At 38.4% G+C, this 18,815-nt stretch overlaps 1 protein-coding gene across 2 annotated transcripts in view; it reads left to right on the top strand.

Moving 5' to 3' along the window:
* PLPP1 (phospholipid phosphatase 1) overlaps nucleotides 1–18,815 on the top strand; it is a 59,636-nt gene that overhangs the window by 14,167 nt on the left and 26,654 nt on the right. The window contains exons 2-3 of one of the 2 annotated variants that reach the window (XM_064736910.1): nucleotides 14,243–14,394; nucleotides 17,764–18,044. In XM_064736910.1, the coding sequence (XP_064592980.1) occupies nucleotides 14,243–14,394; nucleotides 17,764–18,044 (433 nt within the window). Of the gene's footprint in view, nucleotides 1–1,965; nucleotides 2,121–14,242; nucleotides 14,395–17,763; nucleotides 18,045–18,815 lie in introns of both variants that reach the window. The other variant, XM_064736909.1, reaches the window with a different exon arrangement.

Raw genomic sequence — 18,815 nt, 5'->3', positions numbered from 1 at the left:
CTACGTTATGTTAGTGGAATCTTGCCATGGCCTTGAGAGTAGCTGAAACTTGGCTCCGTGCATACAGTCATACAGCAATCCTTTGGACAGAGTGAACTTTGAGTTCTTTAGTGTAGTGCCCTTCATGTTTGAAGGGCTGCAGTTCTGTTTCATATGCTTCTGTCTGCCACTTGTGCAAGCTTTAGCTCTTCTCTCCATCATTAAAGCAGAAGGAAGGAGAGAGACCTTTGATATGTAGTTGATTCAATGGTATACCGTGCTACATAATGAAAAACTTTGTGCTTGAAGTTGAATAAGCTTAATACCTTTTGTATTTTGGTTCACTTTTTCTATATGGGATGGTAAGCATCAGTGACGTAGACAGTTTTCATGTTTCAGATAATTTTTGAAAAAAACTTCCCTGTGCTCCATAAGAGGATTTAAAATACTCCCAAATTGCTTCCTTGTGAGGAAGAGGATTTGAAAGCTGGGATGCTACCTACCATGTGCAGTTTCAATATGCCCTTCACAAGCCTTTACACTGCAGCTCAGCAGCCCAAAGAAGGGACTGGGATTTATCACTCTGTTCCTGTTGTTTCACTCATATGTTTTTTCTTCTAATAAAATATATAGCAATAAGTGTACTTAAAACACCTTTAAGCTACTTAGCTGGTAGTCAAAAGGTGTCACCAGAAATCAAAGGAATCACTCATCATGTTAACTTCTTTGAGAAGTTTCTTTGTTCTCAGTACAGCAGGTTGTTTATATACTGTGAAGTCTTTTCTGCTTTAGTAATGGCACTCACCCTCTAATTTACATATAGAGTGTCTATTTGCAGAATTGCATATTTCATGGATGTTGGGGAAAATACCGTTATCTTTCCTTTTTTACCATGATTTAAAACAAAATTTACTTTTTGTTTTGTTTGGGCGTTTAACATTATGCAATTTATACACTTTAATGTATTGCATTCTCAGTGGATGAAAGGAAAGAGAGAAAGTGGGCATGGTGTTATTTGGTTAAAAGCTGGACTTCATGATCTAGGAGGTCCTTTACAACCTTAGACTTTATGAGGAAGTAAAAGAAAAAGAAAAAGTTGGATTTTCTGAGGTTATTGCGCCTGCAAATGTGTATTACATGGTGGATGGTTCTTATCAAAAATAAGTTAGACCTGAATATCAGAAGTCTTAGTGGCTTCTTTTGCATGACTGTCAGTATAATACAACTTGACTTGTAAGAGAGAGAATTGGTAATATATCACAGTGTGTAAATCTGGAGAGCTATAATTTTTACCCAGGTTTCAGCTGTGATGTTATAACTTGTATATTTTCATGTAGAATTTTTTCAAAGTGTACAAAAGCTGTGTAAATGCAATCTCAAGGTATAATCTCATTACCTGGAAGTGCAATCTATTCAAAGTCTCCATTAGTGTCCCTGCAGTTCTTTTATTGCCATTACCTGCATGAAAACTACTTGCATGAACTTTTTAACTCCATAACCATGACACAACCTGTGTCTATTCTTTGTCTTATCTGTAAACACTGACCACATTATAGCGTATAGAACAAGGCTGGAAAATTAGATACAAGCTGAGGTCGTTGGGTAGTGGAAGAGGGAGGAGGGATAAAAGGCTGCCTGCCCTTAATAACTGTTTAGCCATGTGAGGGGCAAAGGCTTTTTCTTGGATGTAATCTTGGTTCTGTTTGGTTTTGTGGCAACTCACTTTATTAGATGGAAGATCTTGAACTTTGTAACTTTTTTTAACATACGTACCTGATGGGTAACCTCAGAGTCTTTCTGAAGTAGTGTTCTGAAAGAGAAGTGTCTATAAACAAATTTGGTAAGTGTGTACATTGCATGATACTTAGGAAATTTGAGTTATGCATGTTGGGTAGCTTCCTCCATGCATGATTAGAAATGATTTTTTTTTTTGATTTAACCACATGTATTTCTTGTTTTTGTTTTTTGTTTTCCTTCCCCCAACAGCTGGCTTACCCCTTGGTGTTCTAAACTTGGCCAAAATAAAACCGTATCAGAGAGGCTTTTTCTGTAATGATGACAGCATCAAGTATCCGTTCCATGACAGTACCATCACATCCACTGTCCTCTACACAGTGGGGTTCACCCTGCCCATTTTCTCTGTAAGTAGCTAATATATAGGCAGCTTTGGTGATGGGAGTAAAATGTATGCCTTCCAAGAGCTAAGCACTGTAAATGAGTTGAAGATAAGTCTATATAGGCAAAATCCCATAGATATATATATATATATATAGTCATATGCATGTTAAAGATGCTATTGATTTTGTTTGCGCAGAAAATCTGGAACTAATCTCTAACTACTAGTGTTGCTAATTTCATTTGCTTTAGGAACAGGAAATAAGGTGTATTTCAACTAGGCTTTTATCACTAGAGAGGAAGAATGTCTTCCAAAATGTTATGGAATGATTACATCTCTTGTTCAGAATGGGTTAGTCTGCTAACTTAAACACTTGTGATGTTAAAACTTGGCAGTGTAATACAGTGCACACACCTATAACTGGTGACTGTTGCTACCATGTACTTTCTACAAAAATAAGCCTAATTTTGACTCAGAAGCTTTTTCTGAGCTTGAAAGTAATGTGATTACTCATTAAAGAAAAGTGGGATAAAATGGGATACAGAGACTGCAAATCTAATTGCTTGTAGAAAAGAGGCTCAGTGTTTTAAAGACCACATGATTTTGACAAAGAACAATTTAATTCTTCAGTAGGTTTTTCTAACAATATTTCAAGCCTGCTTGTATCCCAGTTTTTAGTAAGGTTTGAGCTGATTTGGAGAATCAAAATTTAATGGTGCAGAATAGTCTTGAACCTGAAGCTACATCTTATTTGTCCCTGCAGTACTTGATCAAGCCATGTGAAAGATGATGATAATATTTTATTATCTGATTAATGTATAAGATGTATTAATTAGTAAGAAGTATATGAAGGTGTTTAATATAGAAGACAGTAATTTAAAACAAGTGAGCTTGCAGAACTTCTACATGCATTACTCTGGTTTTCCTATTAGTGCTTATTCATTAAAGCTTCCATTAGACCTCTACAATAAGTAGGAGGTTGACACAACAAGTAATCACTAGTATAGTTTCACTTTTAAGGAAAGTTTGTCACTTTGACAAGTACATATATGTTCAGCGCACCTTTGGGAAAATTTATTTTCCAATAGTTCTTCTGGGTACCGTGGTTAATATGTGTACAGGTGAACTAACAATTGCAGCTCTGTGCACTTTTGGACTTCTAAAGAAATGTTCTAGCTGCAGTTCAACAAGCTGATGAATTGCTTGATTTTTTGTTATTATTGTTCATTTTTAGATTTGAATAGAATATAAAGTCAATGTAATATAAAGTCAATGGAGAGTTTGTTTTTCCATGGCTCTAAAGCCATGGAGAAACATCTGACTTAGAGATAATTCACACGAAAGTCTACACATTTAAAGAGTAGTATGGACTCTTTAAATTTTAGATAACCTTTGTAGTGAAAGTTACAGTTTAAAATTAGATATCAGTGATTGCAATCTATTCTGGTATTTTTCTACCATGATACTTTTATAGGAGTTACACAGTAGATTTTCATTGCTTGTTTTTGTGCAGGAAGCTGGATTTTGTAATTAGAACAACCACTTCTAGTCTCCATGCAGAGAGGTTTAAAAAACAAAACCTGTTCTAGAGCACTTAGAGTTGTTACAATACAGTCTGGCCAGGTCATTTGCTCTTCAGTGTGAATGTTTTCCAAACCTTAAAGCAACTACTTAGTGTAGTTAACCATGTTAACGTGGCTCTCTTAATCTCAGTTTCAGATATAGAGAGCTCTTAAGTCTCATGCAAGAGGTGAAGAATTTTCTATATCTACTGGAAACTAAGGGCTAGAGTAAGCTGTAGAGCTAGGGAGTATGAGACATGGAATATTCCAGCTCTCTGAATTGAAAGCGGGTTCCAGTTGAATGGTTTCTCTCTTCAAGAGTGCCTTTAGTTAAGATGGACCGGGAAAGTTGATCAGTCTGGGAATCTGAAATCACAATGTTTTTTGTTATGCTCTGGCTCACTGGAGGCTTGAGACTTTCTCCAAGGCAGTTTAGACATTTGGAAGTGCTGTGTTCCAGATTCAATACCCTCAAGAGGAACACAGCTCATTCATGAAAGACTTTTGGGCAATAATTCTGATTATCCCACATCTAGTGAAAATTGATGTCCTGACAGGAGACTTTACTGAGAGGGACAGAATCCACAATGAAGTAATTGATGACAAAAAATTTTATCTAGAGTTGATAAATTATACTTTTGTATAGACTTTGCGTGTCTAATCAGACTACATCAAACATGATACTCATTCCTAAGTGGTCGGACTCTGGTTGCATGATGGGCCTGCTTGTCTTCAGAATGTAATAAGAAATGGCCTGAACATATTGCTGTATAATAATAATTATAATACTAAAAGATTTTGTTGGGGTAGGCCTGTAATATAAAAGGTCTGAGATATAAAATAACTTCAAAGAGAAAAAAACCCAACCCTAAACAACCCAAAACATACATAGGCATTTTATTAAGTGTCTTGTACATAAAAGAAACTAGGTTGCATGAATATGAATTTGTTTTTATGACATTTTATGAAGATTTACAAGATGTGCTAGAAACTCAGGAATCTTAAAAAATAAAAAAATGCTGTTGGGAATCATAATTCGGTTTGTAGCTTGAATCTTGCTATTACCACCTCTTATCAGGAAATAAAATGTCTGAGAAATTAATGTTTATTCCTTTCCAAGTGCCACTTCTTAATATAATGCTTCTCAGTTTTCCAAATTGATCTTTGTCTGAATGGGAGCTACAATTTTTTGTATTAAAATCTTTTGAGATTTAGGGTCACACAAGTTTTGGTAGTGGTCTAGAAGACTGAATCTCTCTAAATGCCTTAGGCCAATGTCTAGAGCAGCACACATTCATTATATGTGACATTTAAGGAACCCCAGAAGATCTTTCTGATACTTCTATCTTGCCAAGACTTTTAGATACATTTAGATAGTAATTCTATGCAATTTAAAAGCCATGACTAGGCATTGTCCATGGCTTGCAGCTCTAGGAAGATTTGGTCTGACATTTTTGGTCTTCAGTTGTCTGCATGAGACCAACTTTTTCAAGTGTAAATGAGAAATTAATGTCAATACCTTTTCTGTTTCAGTGAGGTTCCAGCTGTGTCTGTTTGTAGGTGTCCTGTTCAGTTTGGCGTTTCTCTTAACTTCACATCCAAACTGATTTTTTTTCCCCCTCTAGTCATCTTGCATCTTTAGTGACACTCATGCAGCTTGCCTTAGCTCTGGGGGTAGGTGACATGGGGGGAGGGAGAAGCACAGAGCAAGGAGAACCTCTCTGACAAAACCCTTCTTCTCATCAGAGCCACAGAACAACAGAGCAACCTGACAGTGTTTGAGTTTTGTCTGCCCCCTGCTCTGGGATTTCTGTGGTTCCCTGCCAAGGCTTTGCTTGGCAGTTCTGTCCCACAGCTGAAGGCTCACAAGCCACTGCTAGGTTGCCATTACATGATGGACTGATGTAGAGAGAAGAGTTCAGAACTTGCAACTCAGCTAAAGGCCTGTGCTGAATTTCTGGGAGACCAAGTAGTTCTCCACAACTTGGTGCTGCCTAAACAAGTAGTGGAAATGCTGATGTTCCTTACAGGGAAGTGTTTGTTAGTAAACAGAGTTTTGGTTAAGTCACTTATCTGGGATAAGCACTGCTCTTTGGACCTTCTTTGAGAGAAGGGAACATGATGGGGCCCGTAGGACTTAATTTCTCTGCCTTGAAGCCAATCAAAAGATATTTGGGTAGCTAGGTTACCCTGATTTCTAAGTAGCTTAAATAAAAACAAAAAAGGGCTGAATCAAAACATTCCTAGGTTTGGTGTGGCAAAATGTCCTCTGTATCATGATGACTTCCCAAAAGGGACCTAGGTAGCTTTCTCCTGTGCCAGCTTAACCATATTAGGCATTAGGCTTAATGTTTTTGGGAATGTCTGCTTATTGCATGTGTAACAATGTTTTGACTGAAACTTTCCCTCCTACAGATTAGCGCAATCATACTTTGAAGGCACTTTACTGGTTTATTTTGTGGCAAAAGAAACTGATCTTTAATGCTGTTTATGAAATGGATGCATTTTGAAGGGAAACTTTTATTGACAGCAGCTATTAGATTGACCAATATAAGTACTTACTGAGCTAATTTCATATGTTTCATGAACAAATGTAGTTACTGCTGTGATGGAGATTAATAAATCAGGGGATTAATGAAACCTGTTGTAGGCTGTTGATTGGTAGATGTGCTTTTCACTTTTCCAGCAGTGTCAAAGCTTTATGACCCACTCTCGATAGTTTTGCAACTAATTGAAATTAAAACTGTTGTTTGTTGTTTGACCCTAGAGTGGACTTCAACTTGACTCTTAAGTTTCAGGTTACTTGTAAGAGGTTTTATTATGCTCTGAGCAAGACTGCCTCTTATCTGGTAAAATTTTTTAAAAGGTGCTCATGTTTTATCTTCATTGTGTTTTTTGGTGTATTTGTAGCATTGGAAACTTTTTGGGCAATGCTGTTGCACTTCATAATCTGTCATGAGTTCTACTTGTCATTAACTGTTCATCTTGTACTACAGATCAGCATTATCTCTAAACCCAACCTTATTCTGAGGAATAAACTGCTAATTTTTCGATTCTCTTTTTAAAGGCAACATAGTAATAATAATCCATGGTTTTACTCTGTTAGGGTTTAATGTCAGGTTAATGCACTTTATTGAGTTGTTGATTTGATGGGTAATTCCTGGCTGAGATGAATACTGTGGGGCCAGATGTTGAGAAGGAGCAGCATCCAGCTTTTGGCTTCACTTTTTCATGTGTCCAAGGTGTGTGTGTTCTGGTGGGGTTGAAATCAGGTGAGGGAATATCTGAGGAGCACCGTTTGCCTCTGTTACTTGTACAAGTCACTCTTACTGAGTGCAGTTGTATTTTAAGTAAATAAACTGTAGCAACTTGCATGTTAGCCCTGTGGACTTGGTACTGTACATTCCTCAGCCCTTCAGGTACATTTCTTAGTACAGTGATGGAGAATGCACATAGTGTCTGAGTAAGCATTGGCATTTTGACAGTGGGAGGGACTCCAGACAAGGGCTTTTAAAGTGCTGAGTGAAGCTTGGTCACAGCTATGAGAAAGCCAAGCAGTCACACTGGTATAGAGGGAGCTTTGAAGTATTATTTAGTAAAATATACAAAAGGATAAAATGAAATACGGAGAAATGTAGGTAGAGGGAATTGCAACTTAGATAAGTCTTGTAATTTGAGGAAAAACCCAGACAGTCTATGGCATAGATTTTTCTTTCTCTCAAGTCTGACACATAGTTTCTAATATTGTGCTGTTGACATTTAGGACTGAGACCAGAGACTGGAGGGGGTGTCAGGGAAGGGAAGCAGCGCCACTAGGAACCAGAGACAAGCAACAGGGAAAGTAAGGCAGAGTGTGTTCCTTGTTGTGCTGCCTCCTCTGTTTCTCTTCTTCAGGCTCACATTATTGTACCTCATTCTGTTCTGCCTTGTGTAGGGAAATACTCATGGAAAGAGGTGGTTTTTACCCCCCTTTTCAGGAGAATGCCAAAAAATGGAACTATGGAACTTAGTGATCTGTGGCATGATGTTTAATTTCTTGGTAGGTGCTCTCCTGAGCTGTAAAACTCCTATGTCAAATGGAAAGTAGCCCCGTTCTTATACTAAGTACAAGCCAAAGTCTTGTCTTAATCTGTAAAAAGGTTTTGACACCCTCCCCAACCTTCACAGAATGTGAGCAGTAATATCAGCTCAAAAGTTTTAACTAAGCTTTTGCAAAATGGGTGTTTTTCCAGGCAGTATTTCTAATGTTGTAATGAATACTGTGGATGTTTTTTGCTGATGAAATTAGTAATGAAATATCTAGAGCATATGTGGGGAAAATGTTAACTTCTACTTTGTATCTGAACTTTTGGTGTAAGGAGACTTGAACCTCAAAATATTACTTAAGCTTTTTAAAAAATAAGTGTAGGAATCACTTCTAGTTTAAAGCTACAGCAATGAAACTGGCAGTAGATAACAGCACAACAGTGGTGGCAGGTTTTTTTTTCAGGTGCTGAGAGAGAAGACAACCAAATCTTTTAAATTTGTTTTGTTTCAGAACTCTGGAGAAAGATTATTACTACCTAACACAGATTATAGCACCTAAACACAAATGTTGAAAGCTACTTTGTCAGTAACATAGTCACTGTTTCCTGGTGTTAGAACATCTGTTCTTTTCTTAATCCCTGTGATAAATGAGGAAGATAGGAAACTCAGGCTAAAGCAACTTTTGTTTTTAGAAAATCTCATTATTTAGATGTGTATATTCAAATGTGTACTTCAACCAAATATTAAGAAACTGAATAGTTATGAGATGGGAGAAAAAACCCTGAAATGAGCAAATAATTCACTTAACAGTGAGAAGTGATCAGGAGCGGTAAGTGCTCCGTGTCCTTTGCCGGGAAGGAAGATGTCAAGTAGAGCTGTCTGGTAGTCTGCCCTGTTCAGTGAAGCCATAAATGCCCTGGAGGAGAGACAGCATGTGTAGTGAGGCAGCAAAGTAGGCAACTCGGAGCAATAAATACAAAAGATGGCAGTAACATAGCTGGTGAACTACAGCGTGGATAAACGCCAGGTGATGTCCTTCCTGAGCACAGTGGGAAGGATGGCTCCAGGGAGGTGTTATGATCTGATGTTCTCTCTCTGCAGGGTGATAAAGTGTCCAGCTTTAGTGGAGAGAACAGCCTCACGCCCAGTGAAGAAACCTAACCAAGATTAGAAATTTGGACAGAAATAGACCTGTGTAATATAGGATATTTATGGAAAAAAACCTAACATAATCAGCCAGAAATCACTCCAACTTATGAGGAAATCTAATCCATTTTACTGTATGAGTCATACTTTTGGGCAAGGGTATAGTAATTGTTTAAAATATGTAGTCTTATCAGTTGAGCTACTTGTATTTCTACTCAGTGATTATGACTGAAACATTTCAGAGCCTGCATTTCTCCTTATACCTTTATTACGGATTGTGTTTGTAGTTCCTTAATTCTTTGTTGCTTCTTGGATCAGTATTGCTCTTTTTTCTAATATCTACTGTGTATGCACTTGGCTGATTTACAGCCCTTAGACCCTGCTGGACTGGGCAAAACCAAACCCTTGTTTTTGAGATAATGAGGGATGTATCCTAGCAGTCCATATCTGTCTGCACTAAAGACAGATGAGTTAAAACCAAATGCATAAATGCATTTGCCAATTCTGACTGAATACTGTTTCAGAGGAAATTTGTCAAATGGCTTAGAAGTGTTAATGCCTTTGAAAATACTTGTCTAATGGTCACGCTATTATACTGATATACAACTACCACAAGAAGTACATTATTTCCCCCTCCTAGTTTGAACTGACAAGCTCCCAAATCATCAGAGTTGTTTAACCTCCAAATGCATGACTCTGAACTCATTACTGAGCAAATCTCCATATGTTCGCTTGCCTCAGTCTTTAAGGGTTGTTTTGCAGGCAGAACTGGCTGGCCTTGATTTTCCACTGTATCAAAGAATTGCCAGCTCTGTCAGCAGTACATCTGCTAGTTATTCATTAAGAATGCATATGCACTGCATAGCACCAGCTTGTTTGCTTTATCCTTGAGATTACCCTACAGGTAACCTCTTCCCAACTGTATAATTCCCCCTCACATACATGTTGTCATTTTCCCTTTAGGCAATTTCTTCACTGTATTACAACTAGCTTAGAAGGTGAAGTGTACATCAGGGAAGGTTTTGGAATTATCATATGAAAAGTATTCAGTAGAGAGCCTTTACTGCTCCTCTGCTCTCTCTACTTCTTACATAAAAGGAGTACTCGAACTCCCCTGTTTCTACTGCCTTCAGGGAAAATTGAACAAAATGGGTATTTGTCGGATATTGTAGGACCTTTCTTTCAACTGAATGTGGCAGTTTGCCTGTGGCAGATGAGTAGGATTTCTTCTCAGTGATCTGCTGTTGAATCTTTGTTACTTTTTCTTGAGAAACTGCTTTAGATATTTGTGTGAATAAATCTGCTGTCAAAGTGCAGTGCTCCCTGTACTACAGTAAACATTTTTTCTTAAGTTGTATCTGTGATATTAAAGACATTGACACTAGTGATGGTGGTAAAGATAAAGACAAGTATCATTTGGTATCTTCAGTCATGTCCTGTCCACCTGTGCCAGGAGCTTCCATGCTAGGAAAATTGCCACCGTGATGCAAAAACTTATCCCTGTTTTCTGAAATTATGATATCTGTAAGGGTGAAAAAGTAACATGTCTATCCCAGCTGTAGGGAAACTCCACTGTTTTACTTGGTACAGTAAGAAGCTTTACCTCTTTATCGCTTAATGACAGTTCTTCTGCTTGCTTGTTCTGCTTGCAGTAGTGAAAAAGCTAAACTGTTTTTTTTCTGTCCCTTTATTGTCTTAAAGGGAAACTTCCATTGCAAAAAATACTTAAACTATATATTTGAAATAATTTTGATTTATTTTAGAAATTAAAATGCCTTGAAAGCCCACAAAAGCAGATTTGTGGGTTTATTTATTTATTTTGCAGATTTATTTAAAACAGAACAGAACCCTCAGTATTGTGAGAAGGTTCTCTTACTGGCTTCACATGCCAGAAACACTTGATGCCCCTTTGGTTTGACTTCTACTTTTCTGCTCTCTCCCACCAGTTAATAATAGTGAAGTCAATCCATGGATGTTAAAAAGAAGTAAATTAAACCTGTTCCATGGAGCATGTTCTGAGGGATTAGGTATTGACATTGGAGAGTACTTTAACCAAAAAGATATCAAAAGCCCCTACTAGCGTGGTTTTTCAGGCTGATGACTGCCATGAATTGAGCCATAGGTAAATTACAGATGTTGTAACTCTGTGACTTCAGTTTACAGTTTAACAGCGTTAAGTTAATCTGATCAGTTATACTGTAATCTGTTTTTTAGAAATTAAAACTTTTCTTTCAAGCTTTCATGGAGCATTCACTGAAAGATGCTGAGAACAGCAATAAGATAAATGACTGGTGGAACTACTTCTTGAATCTGTTGTGCAGCTGGGGGAAGCTGAAGAAAGACTTGTTATGTTTACTATATTTTTCAGTTCTTAGCTCTTCCAATTAATGGTTACTTTATGGCTGCCGCATTGATACCCAGAACTTTTAAGACTCAAAGTAAAGGAGGGGGAAAGAAATGATGAAAGAGAAGACAATTTTATTTTAGCTGTTCATACTTGCATACAAAACAAAAACAAACTTGGAGTGGTTTGGTATTTTGTTCCCATGATCTGGATACAGGAAGGTGCAATTACAGGATAGTTACATCATAATATCAATGTTACTGAAGAATGAGCATGCACATTTCAGCTTCACTCAGCATGTAAGAACACAGATCCTCACTGCCTGAGAGACTTCATTCCTGTGCTCCACACCCCTTTTTATTTCTGATTTAGGAAATGGAAATTACATTTAAAAAAAGCTCCCCCTGAATAACCCCATCATCCTGAAAATTTCTAGTCTCTCATCTTGAGAAGCTGAAACATCCAGGTGTGGGTTAGAGGAAATGAGGAGTAAGGTGCCATGACACCATTATTCACAGAGCAAGTCTTTAAAATGGGTGATGCAGAGCTCATGATTCAATGTCAGTGACACTAACTGTAACCACAGGTGTTTGTGGCAGTGTGCTGAAGCTGTGATAAGGGTTTTTTGGGTTGAACTTAATTTTGTGAACAACTGCTTTACCATGATAATCCAAACTACCAACTCCAAAGAAGTAACCATGTAAATAATTGAGAAACTCTTATCTGTATATGCCTAATTCTCTACATTTGGAGGTCCAAGCAATACATTTTTCTCAAATACTCAGTCTGCAATGTTGGTGTGTGCAATGAAATGAATGAAAATGGTGAAATTTTCATTCCATACCTATTTTTAGGATAAATGGTGTTGGAAACACCACAACATTGTTGACAAATCACCTTCCCTCACCATGACTGCATGTGCTTCTGCCTCAACCCTGATCCAAGTCAGCTAAATACTAAACAATTGATGGTGTGTCATGACATCTGTCACAATACCAACACAAGGGGAGGGGAAAAAATAATCTGCAGTGTTTTTCAAAACCTTCTTTCTGTTAAGAGAGAGGTAGAGGAATTTTTTCCTAATAGGAAAGGCTGTGTTTTTGCACTGTACTGCGGAGTCCAGCTCCCAGGCTTTGTGCTGGCTGGTGTCTGAATGGTGCAGTGTTTTGGTGAGGCTCTGGCTTGGCTCCTGGCCCGTCCTGCTGTCCTCCTGCTTTGTTGGTGTGCTTGGATGGCTTCCAGAGCTGTGTCAGTTGTAGTCCCGCTGGCATGGAATTGGAAACAACCCCTCTTGACAATGACAGGGGTCTTTTTCTACCACTTTTGGGGGGGAGGTTTTGCATGCTATTGGTTTCATGGCAGCAGCAGTACAGAGGGTACCTGGTTCTTTGCAACAGGCTGAGCTGGAATGCAAGGGCCCACACAGTAGACCCACATATAACTGCCTGACCAAGGGATAGAGTTGTGTCATTCATCAGAGTTCACTTCAGGGAGATTTTCTCCTTTTGAGCCATTATTTTGTTATTTGTTTTTTTGTTTTCAAATGGAAGTATTCTTTTAAGCACTTTATAGTGTGCAGAGCAAAACTGATAGTAAATTGTGTGCGAAATCCCAGTTACATCACTTGTGATGGTCCCAGGAGTCAGGCGTAGTTTGGAGGACTTCATGGGTGGAGGGAAAGAGGATTGGACAGGATCCTCGGTCTCTTCCCTAACAGTTTTCTTGATGCTTGGCATCTTCTTTTGCTCGCTTTTTCTCCTGCTCTTTACATCTTCAGTTTTATTTACACATGCTTATTGGGCTAGCTGTGTGTGTGGAAAGGAAGAGGTAGGTTATGCCTTGGCCCAGAGGTCTTCAGGAGAGAACTGTGACTTCAGCAACATTTATTTCTGCTGGGAAGGAAGGATGGAGACTGTTTTCACCTTTCTGATCCCTTAATGTTGGATGGGAGTATCTCTTCCAGATAGTTTTCGTTGTGTTACTTTAAAGTGGTATGCATTTTATGTACAACACAGCTGAATTTTGAGCATAAAGTCAAGGGTTATGCTACTGCGCTCTACATGCCTAAGCTAAAGTTTTTGGGTTGTTTTGTTGTGGTTTTTTTTTTTTTTTTTTTTGGGTTTTTTTTTTTTTTGTGTTTTGTTTTGGTTTTTTTGTTTGTTTGTTTTTTTGTTAGACATTCTTTGTGGTCCTCCTTCTCTTGTTTTCCATCCAGCCTTTTCTTTCCAAGAGTAGTCATCCCTGTACACAAACAGATTGTGCAGATGTTGTATGTGTGTTAAGGATGGAGGAATAGGATTTAGAAATGTGATTCTGTCAGTTTATGGTAATTTGCATCCTATTTTGAATTTTTTGAAAAAACCTTTGCTGTTCAAATGACTAATTTTGGTTTGTGTTGTGGGTACCAATAGCTTGCATCATTGTGCAGCTTAGTATTGTGTCATGCAGGTATTAGATTAAGCCAAAGGCATCCTCTTTGGTGGAAGAGGTGGGAATAAAATCTCCATGCCTTGAGGCTGTAGGTCCTTCTAGGAAGGCATCCAGTGTGTGAGGAAGTTAGGGAATTGTGTGCATGTGTAATTTCCTTTTCTCCATATTCCCAAATATTCCCTCTGCACTTGCACTCCCTTGAAAGCACCTCCTTTTCTGCTTTCATGAAATGCAATTTATGCTCTTCCGACTTGTAAAGCTGTCCAGAGAAGGTGTACAGGGGCAACTGTTGCTCACTGGAATATAAAGAAAAATTTGATAATTGTGCCAGTAGCACAAGATTGAGCTTCTCAGTGGTTGTCACTGAACTATTTACTCGGTCATGGTTTTGGCATTGTTCCACACTTGAAGTGCCACAAACATGAAAATGAGAGGAGTCCTGCCTTGCTCTCCTTCATTGAGCAATCCTTCCTGGAAGCTACAAAGTCAAGGCAGTAGTCACTAGCCAAAGGAAGTGCATAACCTTCTAACTTCCTGCATGCCCATTCCTCTTTATGTACATCTCTTTGGAAATGTGGGAGTATGATCATCGCCAGTTTGTTTTGGTTTTGTAATGTATTTTGTATTCCTTTTTGCCAGCTGGCTTGCCCTTTGCAATTCTCAGTTCACGACGTACCCCCTTCCAGAGAGGCGTTTTCTGTAGTGATGAATCCATCCGGTATCCATACAAAGAGGACACCATTTCTTATAAATTATTAGCAGGAATAATTATTCCTTTCAGTGTAATTGTTGTAAGTTAAACTTTTCTTCCTTGCTTTTTATTTCAGTGGGGGTGGGGAAGAGGGAGGAGGGGTAATCTATTAATACAGGTTTACAAAACTAATCTGTAAGATTTCTCAACTCTGAAATAATGGCCTTAGGTCAGGTGCTAAAGCAGTAGAAATGGTGGTCTAGCAAGATTAACTGAAAGCTTTTCTTTAACTGAAGTCAAACAGCTATATTATAGAACAGAAAAATACTACCTTAGAACTACGGTGGTTTAATTATATAATCTGAGAGATAAAAACTTCTTACCATATTTGTTGAAAATAACACTAACGTGTTGTGACTGTCACAATTCTTTTTATTTCAGGACCTGCTAGTTTCAGTATATCATTGTGCATGACCTATTAAGTCAGTATTTTTTATCTGCCACAAAATCTTTGGGAAACGTCTGTGTGTGGAAGTGTAAAAACAGATACTAGCCTATTTAAGAGAAAGATTATGGCTTCCTGTCAGATGTTATCAAAAGCATAAATAGAATAAAAAGAAGTAGTAGGTGTGGAGTTTTCCCCTGGATGTTTCCCTGAAGATCAGGATAAAACTCTGGGCCCATTTGCATTATTTTTTTCATACTGCACCTACCCTGGCTGAAAACAGGGTACTTTTCTTCTTTCCTCCTCTTCACGCCAGATCAGTGAGCTGGACAGTTTGTCTCTGTGACTGCCAATTTGGGGTCTCTCTCTGACCACAGCTCCTAGGTCAGCTGAACTGTCTCAAGAATATAGGGACTCTCTATCCCTAATATTTAATGGTATGCTGTCAGCTGAGCTAACCTAATATCTTACTATGTATGGACAAAAGTTGAGGTCCTGCTATTACCGTGTTGCCACCTCTTGTGGCTTGTCTGAGCCGGGATCAGCTGGTGAGATGCCTTAGCCTGCAGAAAACAGCAGCTTTCCATGACTACATGGAGTGCAAATGGCTCTTGGAAGAACACCAGTGCTGGGAGGTGTCCTCGTGAGCAGAGGGGCAGCTGGGCCTCTTGAGTTTCCCATTTCTGAGCCTGATGGGGCTGCACTGCAGTTCCTGCCATGGCCCTTCCACAGGGGCCTCAAGATCTCTGTCCAGATGTGCTAAAAAGATTCAGTCTCCACTGATGGTTCTGTTGGGTGGCATCCAAACTCATCAGAGCCACACTTTGAACAGAGTTAAAACTTCCTTATGCCAAATAAGATTTTTAGCCGTATAAATATTTGTTCAAGTATATTTAGGAGCCTAAAATGAAAAGGCACAGCTAAAGGTAATCCTCAGTATTGACCAGCTGTTTCTCTGGGCTAATGGGTTTCAGTCAGGAGGGATATTATGATAATCTAACTCTGCCTTGCATAGGGACTGCATGGATTTTTATCAAGGTTCCAGCATAAAGGTCAACTTTCATCTCATATTTGCTTTTGGATGGATTTTTTTTTTGCAAGTGTAGAAGTATGTCCTGAGAATTGAAGCTGTGACTTGCCTGGTTTCCCTCTTCTTGGAAAAGCTGCTTTAAAAACTTACAGAAATGTTTCTGAAGCAGATGAAATTTTGGGTGGAGGGAGGGTTTGTGTGTTTTGTTAACTGGCAAGTGGCTTATGCTAAAGATCCTCCCTTTTAAGATAAGACTTTTTTTTCCACCCTGTTACTGCTACCTATGGGTAGTCAGTATAATCTGAGAGCATCAGTGCTTGGTCACAACTGAAGCCCATATAGCTTATTTCATTTCTAGAGCAGCTGAAACAGCTGAGTGAGGAAGAAGAGGATAGAGCACGGGAAGATTGATGTATTGCCCTCAGTACTTGGCTACCAGCCATTTGCAGCTCAGAGACTTCCTGAGTCAGAAAAGGCTCCACTACATATAGTTTTTAAATGGATGTATTCCCTTTGGATTAATCCAGTCTTCATTTGAGCCTGTATGAATATTTAGCTAACTAAATTTGTTTTGTAACATCTGGGGATATCTTTAAGTTGTGAAATCAGGCTTTTCTGTCAAGATTGCTTCATAGTCAGATGGTAAAAGCAAATATTGCTGTCCTTTACTCAATGCTTAGTCAGATTATTGAAGATGAATATTCTTTGATGTCTGTCCAGTATAGTAATTGCACTGACATCAACTAATTTTTTGGTACCTGAGATAAGTGACCTTCTTGCAGATTTTGCAGCAGTGTTGTTTGAAAGGGAGTGATTATTTATCTGTCATGGCTATTTGTGCTCAGTTATCCTACTTAAGAGGCTGCTTTCTGGATTAGGTGTCTATGTACTTTACTCAAGTAAAACTTTACTGAAAACTTTCTCAGCTTTAGTCCATATTCTGGTATTTCTCTGCTTCAGCCCACGTTTGGGTGTGGTGGAGGGTGTAAAGCTTCATTGTCACCCATCTGGCATTACCGTCTGTTTGGCTTCACGTGCAGAGCCTCTGACAAGCTGTCACTCCGTGTGCCTGGGTGGCAGTGCCTAAGTAATGGCTTCATTCACCACAGCTCTGCTTTGCTGGGGTCAAGGACCCAGCATCTCAAGTGACAGAGACATAATTTTAATTTTTACATGATTTTTCAAGGTAACTTCACATGTATGCATCCAGTCCTCCACATAGCTGACAATCTGTATTAATTGACCCTTTCTATACAGAATGGGACCAATTGGTTCAATATCCAAATTATCTGGAGTGAAGTTCTGTATCTGGCAGAAGGAAAAACTTACTTGTTGCAAAAGATGGAAGTTGCAAGAAAACAAAATTAGATCTGCTTTCTTGCCAGCACTCGATACATGTATCTTGGACATGTAGGATGAAAAATCTTACCTCAGTGAGACCTGTCTTTCCCTACCCTCATTAGTTTTCTTTTCTCTCCTCTCCTTTGTCTCCAAAGGATTTAATTTCCATGAGGAATAGGAAATTTTTTGGTTAAAACATCTGGCCTTTCAGATCTGGATATAAAGTCTCAACCCTTCAGAACTGTTTCTGGTTTCATGAAAAATCTAACAAGCTTTGAAAAATTTTACTCAGTACAGTAAATGAAGAAGACTCAATGTAGAACGAAGTTACGCAGGAGAAAATGTTTCTAATTACGGTCATACCAAATAGTATGATTAAATGTTATTCTGCGAAAGCTTTGTTTTAATAAGTATTCTGAAAATAATATTGAGTTCATCATGAGGTAGGGTAAAGTAGAAAGGTGTTTCTCTTCTGTGTGAAAGTGTTTATAATGTTTGGACATGGTTACTGCTGACTCTTGGAAAACTTTAATTTGCAGCTTAATGTTTGTAAAAAAAATAGTTTCTGAAACTGTATGTGTGAGTATTAACAAAAATAGCATAATACTTTTAATGTTATTATCATTAACGTGTTCTCCTTATTTCTTTTTCAGATAATCGTAGGAGAGGCTCTCTCAGTCTTTTATAATAATTTGCACTCGAACTCGTTTGTCAGAAATAACTACATAGCCACTATTTACAAAGGCGTTGGGACCTTCATTTTTGGGGCAGCGGCTAGCCAGTCGTTGACAGACATTGCCAAGTACTCCATAGGGAGGCTGCGCCCTCACTTCATTGCTGTGTGCCAGCCTGACTGGGCACGGATCAACTGCAGCCTGGGCTACATCGAGAACTTCACTTGCCATGGGGACAAAGCAAAAATCAATGAGGGAAGGTGAGTCTGACTGACCTTGTGTGCTTGGCTGTATAACATTTTTGTTAACCTGGGGCAATGAGTTTGAGAATGCTGCTGCAGTTTTTGTGCTTCTCCTAGAATAAACTTATTGTAATGAATTTTAAACATTAAACCCTGTCTAAACCCTGGTTTTGGTTTTTTTTCCAATTTGTGAAGGCTTGTTAGATTAATGTATAGATAAATGCTTGTTTTCATTATAGGTGATTGTCTTTTTTTTCAGTTTCAGTTGGCTTTTATTTGTGTTTTTAAAATGTTTGCATCCCAATGAAGAGAAGAATTTGAAATCTGATTTGAAGAATTTGGATGTGAAATAGCGAAGGAAATGTTTTAGTTGTGGCATGAAAGCAAAAAAACCCTGCACATCCATTTAAATACATGCAGGACCATTAAAACCACGCTATCAATTTTTCTCATTCTTAAGAATTTTTAAATCTCAAATACTTATCTGCCAGTTCAATTGCAGCAAGGTACTGTGGAAACAAGAATAAAGTCTCTTTATTCGCTTCAAACTTTAGTCATCGTGCTATAAACTCAGTGTTTGAATGCTGCTGGAAATGTTAGAAGCATGTTCTGAGTCATTTGAGTGGCTTGAGTGACCTTACCTCTACAGAGACTTCTTTTTCCAGAAATTCTATATAGCATCTCTAGTTAGAACGTCTCTTTGTGTAGTTTTTAAGTAGATGTGTGTAGTTGTGCTCACTGTCCTGTATGCTCCTTTGCTCTTCTGGCACGTGTTCCCTATAATTTTCC

Source organism: Zonotrichia leucophrys, chromosome Z (assembly GCF_028769735.1).
Source record: "Zonotrichia leucophrys gambelii isolate GWCS_2022_RI chromosome Z, RI_Zleu_2.0, whole genome shotgun sequence".
In the NCBI taxonomy this organism is placed as follows: Eukaryota; Metazoa; Chordata; class Aves; order Passeriformes; family Passerellidae; genus Zonotrichia; species Zonotrichia leucophrys.
The sequence above is the reverse complement of the archived record's forward strand: the minus strand, read 5'-3'. Positions and strand labels throughout refer to the sequence as shown.